The sequence below is a fragment of the Dufourea novaeangliae genome, unplaced genomic scaffold (genome assembly GCF_001272555.1).
Source record: "Dufourea novaeangliae isolate 0120121106 unplaced genomic scaffold, ASM127255v1 scaffold147, whole genome shotgun sequence".
In the NCBI taxonomy this organism is placed as follows: Eukaryota; Metazoa; Arthropoda; class Insecta; order Hymenoptera; family Halictidae; genus Dufourea; species Dufourea novaeangliae.
In genome coordinates, this window is record NW_015374029.1 from 216,026 (window position 1) to 223,134 (window position 7,109).

Consider the following 7,109-nt stretch of genomic DNA (forward strand, 5'->3'; position numbering starts at 1 on the left):
CCCCTCTCACCTTGATAACGGTTGATCGTACGGCCGTTTTATACCCCGTTCGTCGCTGCACCCTCCGCCCTCCCTCCGTCCCACCGTAAAAACGACGAAACCCTAATCTGGGTGGATTTTGCTGGCTTCGCTGCGGCGGATCAGCCGGGGATCATCCCCTAGTTGCTCTTGGTCAGCAGGAAAATGCGCGTCAAAGTCATCGATGGGGGGGTAGGGGGTAGGTGGAGAGGGGAGGATGGTCAACCAAGATCATCAGTCGATGTACGGAAGACCGTACGAACGGAGTAACCTACCAAGAAACGGGGAATTCCCCTCGAACTTCATCTGTGGTCTAACGTTCTATTTAGTGTGGGTTCGATTGGGTATGGGGCTGCGTCAAAATGTTCGTTTCATTTAGAAACACATCGTCGTTCCACCTAGTTCTCAATTGTTCTATCTCCACTACCCAGATACCACATGAACGCCCAATGTTGCCTCGAAAACGGCTTAAAGACGCCTTAGACCTAAAATAGCCGTAAAATGGGCGTCTTGAAGACGTTTTGTGCTATCTGGGTAGTTTCTGAACTGAGTTTAATGCTTAGGATGTTTATTATTATAGAAGCCAGGAACGTAGTAATATATTCAAACACACTGCAATATCATCTGCTGAATAGATGTTTGTTGCAATATTTAACCAAATTTTTATCTTATTATCAATTTAAATTTTTCATTTATGTTAGTATTTGGAGATACAACCATTACCCAGATAGCACATGACGCGCAATGACGGTTTGACGACGGCTTAAAGACGCCTTGGACCTAAAATAGACGTAAAATAGACGTCTTCAAGGCGTCATATGCTATGTGGAATGAGAAAAAGAAGAACTTTCAATGTTTCGGAGTTAGGTTTTCAAACGATATTTGTTGTTTTCTAGGTGGAATTTTGCTTTGTATTATGATGAATTTGTATTTTTAGGACCGATGAGACGCAACCCAGATGGCACATAACACCTTGAAGACGGCTTAAAGGCGCCTTGGACCTAAAATAGTTGTAAAATGGGCGTCTTCAAGGCGTCATATGCTATCTGGAAAGTAGATTGATCGACTAAATTCTGTTGAAAAATTGAATTAGAACAGTTAAGAACTCGGGCGACGACATATATTGTATAGACAAACGATACATAAGACAGGTGGAATTGATGATTCGATAAGAATAAATAGGGACTTTTGTCACGGAAATCACGAATTTGGAGTATTTACGACGTATTTGCCTCCTTCCGTTATTTGATCAAACGAACGAGTCTTTTCCATGATAAAATTCGCGAAGCAAGGGAAATTCATGAGAGTTTTTATTTGAAATTTCCTAAAGTGAAACGAGACCGAGTAAATGTTTCTTCTGATTAGGGGGTATATATCATACTTTTATGAACGGTTGGTGTAGAGTGTAGTTAATGCGTGTAAATCTCGACAATATTTTTTTTTTAATAATGTAAGCCAATAACGCGAGGAGCAATTGATCGAAGTAGTAGACTAGATTGATTTTGCTATGGCTTTGAATAAATGATTTTTACGAAGTAACACGTTGGAATTTCAACGAAGCAGAATTTGAATTTATTTCGTCGACTACGAACGGCTACGTTTTCGATAGACGCCATTTTGAAGTCCTTTTGTGACATAAATGGTGTAAATAGATGATTTTTACGTAAAACTTAAACTAATTAAGAACTTGCAACGTGAACTAAACATGAATTGATATACAAATCTGGATGGATAAGTTCGATTCTAGCAGAGTAAGGATTTTTATACTGAATGAATTGATGAGATAAAGCTTCTGACGGGAAACTGCCAACCGTTTGCGTAGCCTAATGCAATAAAACCCTGATTATATTGGTCCGTTATTGACGATACAATTGGCAAGGGTAGTTGACACATTAGTCGATAGAAATAAATACTCGTGATTTACAGTTCATGTACATTTTATTTTGTGCATACACACATTTCGAAATGAACGAGAATCATTTCGCAAGAATTTTAAAACTAATACAAGCTGGTCTTTTATTATTGCAATACTTTTATAATCACACGTTGCTGTGCGAAGAGATAAATTACAAAGAATACAAGAGATAAAAATTACAACAAATCATCATATTCATAATCACTAACAGATCCATAGAAATTTCTTTCGTTATCATATTCAATTTTATTCGAGATCAATTAGACGACGACAAATACTTCTAACTACAGAATTAGAAATTATTGCTATAGAAGTTCCATGTCAATGCACAGAACTTCGTTATCGTTTGCTATAGTCAAAATTGAATACCTAAACCAGTAGGTGCTGCTTAATTAAATAATTAAGTGATTTATTTTCCGGTTGCTTATTCGTAAAAATATATAGTGAAGTATTGTAAATTGTGCATTCAATCGTATACTTTAAATTATACGAGATGTAAAATATATTTCTTGTCTTTTTGGTAAAAGCGTTTTCAAGTTGCATAGCACAGACAAGTCGTGGTAAGGTTCACGCCATTTCACACAATTTTATCGCATGGAAATAAATGTGACATTTCATTTATACTCTGCCTTGCCTTTCGGTCGACTCGTCGACCAAAGTGTAGGCCGGAAGGTAGGACGAAGAATTATTCGGATTCTTCAATCGTGGATTCGGTAGCGTAGTGGACTTCGAACCTAAACTTGTATAACCTTGATCGTACAACGAGCAGTATGGTACGTTGTGTTTCAGCAAAAAACTCCACACTTGCTCGTACGTCCAGTTTAAAATAGGATTTACACGAATTATATTCGGCCAACCTGGATCGGTTTGCGTGAAAGGCTTTACGTTCTCTGAACCGGGATCACCCTTCCTCATTCCCATCAGGCTTGCTTTTAAATTCTTCCTTTCCTCCACCAGCGCACTTAACGCCGCAATTATAGGACGTTCCTTCCTTATCAATTCTAAATTATAATACTGAGCGGCTTTCTCGACGAAAGAATCCACCTACAAAATTATTTTAAAAAATCATTCTAACATAAGGGCTGCAATTGTATGGAAAAGCGTACGCGTGATTTTGTGAATGAAATCAATAGGACTGATTTCAATAACCAATAGTACCTCTGGAAATGAATCAGCTGTTACATACAAACATAACAAGGACGGCATGTTTCGTAATTTTGCAATAGCAGCGGCCAAATGTAAGACCACTGTGCAATCCTTACCACCATTGAAACTGATAAAAATATCTTCCGGTTTATACCTAAAAATATAGAGTGAAATAATAGTATCATTGTTTTTATAAATTTATTTTGTGAAAATAGTCTACCTTAAGTTCTTTTGTCATAAAACTTACGTTTTGTAACATTCTTGCAAGATATCCAAAGCAGACTTCACATGAGCTTCATCATCGGCTGCTTTTATAACAGTTCTTGCATGGTAATCAGTAAATCCATTTTCTAGAGTTTGTAACTTTTGACCAGGTAAAGAATACAGAAGTTCAACTTTTGCTTCTAAAACGTGTTCTGTTTCCCCTTCAAATGTGATTCTCGTACATGGTTCTGGTGCTGTCTGTGGATAACTACCAATGAGGACTTTATCTTTCCAACGTTTTGCATGTTCGTCCAATGTTTCCACGATAGATAATTCGTCTAAATTAACGTCTATGTACTCAAAGTGAACAGGAGTACCGTGTTTTAATTTTGGTACTATCACATCAACAGCGGGCTCAAAATATTTTGGTGAGCCTGGCAACACATACACGTTCTTCGCTTTTATAACTGCATACTTTCCTGAAATTGATTTAATTTATAATTCTTAAAACGATTTCAAAAAATTCTTTCGTTACAGTTAAAATATTTAATGAACGAATATTTCGTTTGAAATAAAATTAACTGCCAATATTTCCTGTTAATTATTAACTCACTCTGCAACGGAACATAAATAAGTTCACAAGGACTCGGTACAATAGCAAGACGATAGCGTTCGGGTTGATTGGGAAAGACATCTGCAAGAACACCAACCAATTCTTCATGTTGTTCAAGTTTCAATCCCAAACCCTTGGCCACACCTTCGTATGTTACATCATCGTGTGTAGGTCCAACACCACCAGATGTGAAGACAATAGAATACTCTTTGGAAGCATCACAGACAATCTTTGAAATTCCATCTACCTAATACAAAAGGCTACATTACACGTAGTGAGATTCTAGAGACCATATTCAATGAGACTATATGTATAAAAATTCTTTAAGAACATTTAATCTTGAAAGTATATGAAAATACGTCTCAAGATGATTTTACCATTTTAATTTATAGAATTTATTTAGAACTCTTCATTTAAAATATTAAATTCGATGATAACGTACACGAAATATTTCAGTCGAATAATTTAATCAGTTATATTTCACGTGAAAATTGACAATTTTTTTAAAAATAATATACTGATCATAAAATATACGCACAACATCAGGTATCACGGTGACTCTCTTAAGTTTAATGCCAGCAGCTTGTAAACTTTTTGCTAGGTATGATGTATTTGTATCAATAATTTGTCCACGTAAAATTTCATCTCCTATTACAATCAAACTGGCAGTATGAACCTCCATGGTGGTCCTCCTACATGAAATGAAAGAAAGATATGTGAAATAATAACGTGATACAATTTGTATATATTTTCACGCTTTGTAACTTTGACGTAACAATGGCGTGGGTATCATCAATTAAACGAAACTCAAATCTGAAATGTGTAATTGTGATTACACTTACATAACTGCTTGGGATAAAAATGAGGTGATAGGAAACGACTTAATAAAACGATTTTTTCATGAATTACATTTATTTTATGTAACAATATCTCTCCAAAGAAACCTTACATAAAATAGAAATTACAATTGTTTTATTACACTGTATAGAGTAAGTCAGTATTATTATACATTTTTATTAATACATGATAACAGCATATATCTTAGATAATAGGTACAAAGTGTCTATCAAATTTGCATTTGTCCAACCAAGGATGTTGCTGCATCTGTTTGCACTGGTGTTCTATTGGGCACTTTCTTCTTTTCTTCGGGTTTTGTATTTTGTACCTTCATCTTAGACTTGGACTGATGCATTTCTTTACGTAGTTCCAGAAGTTGTTGATCTATCTGAGCTGTTTTATCCTTGTTTCCTTTACTTCCTTTCTTTCCTTTCAAATCCAACTATTAAAATGAAGGAAAATTGCATGAAAAATTGCAATATTCACATTATACAAATATCAAAAAAACAGTTGTATGCGAACAAAGCTCATGTACACACTAATTCATTATTTATATTTAATTATATTATTATCGCTTTAGTGTTTGTAGGAACACACTTACGTTTTTTAAATTAGACACCACCTTCTGTGCTTTTGCTTTCAGCTTAACGCTACGAACTGTTGCTACTTTGAACACATTCTTGCTCTTCTGATTCTTTTGTGGTCCCTTGTTCTTTCCCATTATTTTCTGTAATATTATCCCTTGCAGATATATTATAATTATTTTCCAGTTTTAGTTTCTTCAATGCTGGCTCCTCGCCTTTTAAAATTCTTTCACTTAGCAGGAAGGAAACACGAATCATTTCTTTGTATGGAGAAACATTTCTAACATTGTGTAAATCGACCAAAGACTCTTGCAAATTACAACCAAGTTTTTCTTCTACTAACAACTGTCCAAGTCTGCAAGCATCTTCTCCTTTGTTTGCCTTCACAAAGCAATACAGATGTATAATCGGGGGTTGAGAACACATTTTCTTTACTTCATCCTCATTGAAACATTCATAAAACACATCCATAAATTCAACAGCAAGACTGGGCAAATTCATTACTATATGTTCTGAACCAACTTCATTGTTAACTCGTCTGCTTAAAATATCATCTTTCACGACAGTTCTTAAAAATTCTCGGCCATCCATATTAAAAGATTGATAATTAGACTTTATTTTATTAATGACAAAATTCTTTTTAAGCCATTTATAAGATTCAGGATTTAAATCATTTGCAAACACTTTAACTCCTTTCAGAGCAGCAGGCATAAAGTTCCGTACTTAACCGAGAATTCCAGTAAACTTGAGAAAAGTCTAACTCATATGTAAAACCGTGTTCTTTTATTACTGTAATAGTATTCTTGTCACCAGCAAGTATCTCCATTGTGAAATGTCTAAATGTTGTATCAATTGTATTCATCTTGTTCACAACTGTTTTAGCAACGGGTAAAGTATCGAGGAAAACCTGACCAATAATTGTCTTATATGGTAAATGCATATCACGTAGATTTAAATGCACAATGTGGCCTATCAGACTGTATGAAGTTGGAACTTCAATTCCTTCAGGCAAAATAGCTTTTAATAAGTCATTAGTATGCCAATTATCATAGTTCACGTTTAAATCTGTTATCCCAAATTGTTCATATAATCCTGACAATTGTTCTCTGTCATTTTCTGAGAAGTCTTCAAACTTTTGTATCAAGTTAGGATTCAAATATGCAGTAATTTTATTATCTGTTGTCTGAAATCCTTTGAAATTCCTTATTTTGAGTAAATATTTTTTCAGGACTGGTCTTACTTTTGAAACTTTAACATCATGAAACCGTAAAAATGGTAACTTCACAGTAGTTGTAAATGCTGAACGATCCAAACATGTCATTCCTCGTACTGATTCCGGAGGAACCAGCAAAGAAGTCATTTTAATGTGATTTAAACGATATTGAGTCCACAAGCATTGCTTGAGTAATGTATTTAAACATCTATACTTAATCATATGTATAATATTATACCCTACAAAGAATGTCTTATTATCCCATTTTCCTAAAAATTTTTCTCTTATGTAACATATGTTATATACATTTACTACCAATAATCTAATATAAAGTTTACTAAAGTCTAATGAGATTTTCATTTTATTTGAAATTTGACAGTACCCTTGTAGTGTGAATAAGTTTTCGTTACTTCAGTTTTTATAAATCCTCACAAAAAGTTAAGTCTACATAAACATTCATAATCTAACCATGATTGTAATATACTGTAATGGAACAAAACTATAAAAAATATATTAAATTATGAATTAATACGTCGATATAAAAACTACAGGTTTGATTCGATTATTATGAGCTTCTAT

At 34.4% G+C, this 7,109-nt stretch overlaps 1 protein-coding gene across 1 annotated transcript; it reads right to left on the reverse strand.

Moving 5' to 3' along the window:
* Positions 1 to 2,283: 2,283 nt before the first annotated feature.
* Positions 2,284 to 6,731, reverse strand: LOC107189413 (FAD synthase-like). Its single transcript, XM_015577940.1, has 7 exons — positions 6,583 to 6,731; positions 5,661 to 5,672; positions 4,435 to 4,588; positions 3,897 to 4,143; positions 3,327 to 3,762; positions 3,092 to 3,233; positions 2,284 to 2,977 (listed from the first exon to the last, which is right to left on the reverse strand). The coding sequence occupies exons 1-7, from the start codon at positions 6,675 to 6,677 to the stop codon at positions 2,552 to 2,554; spliced, it is 1,512 nt and encodes a 503-aa protein (XP_015433426.1). The 5' UTR covers positions 6,678 to 6,731; the 3' UTR covers positions 2,284 to 2,551.
* Positions 6,732 to 7,109: the final 378 nt, after the last annotated feature.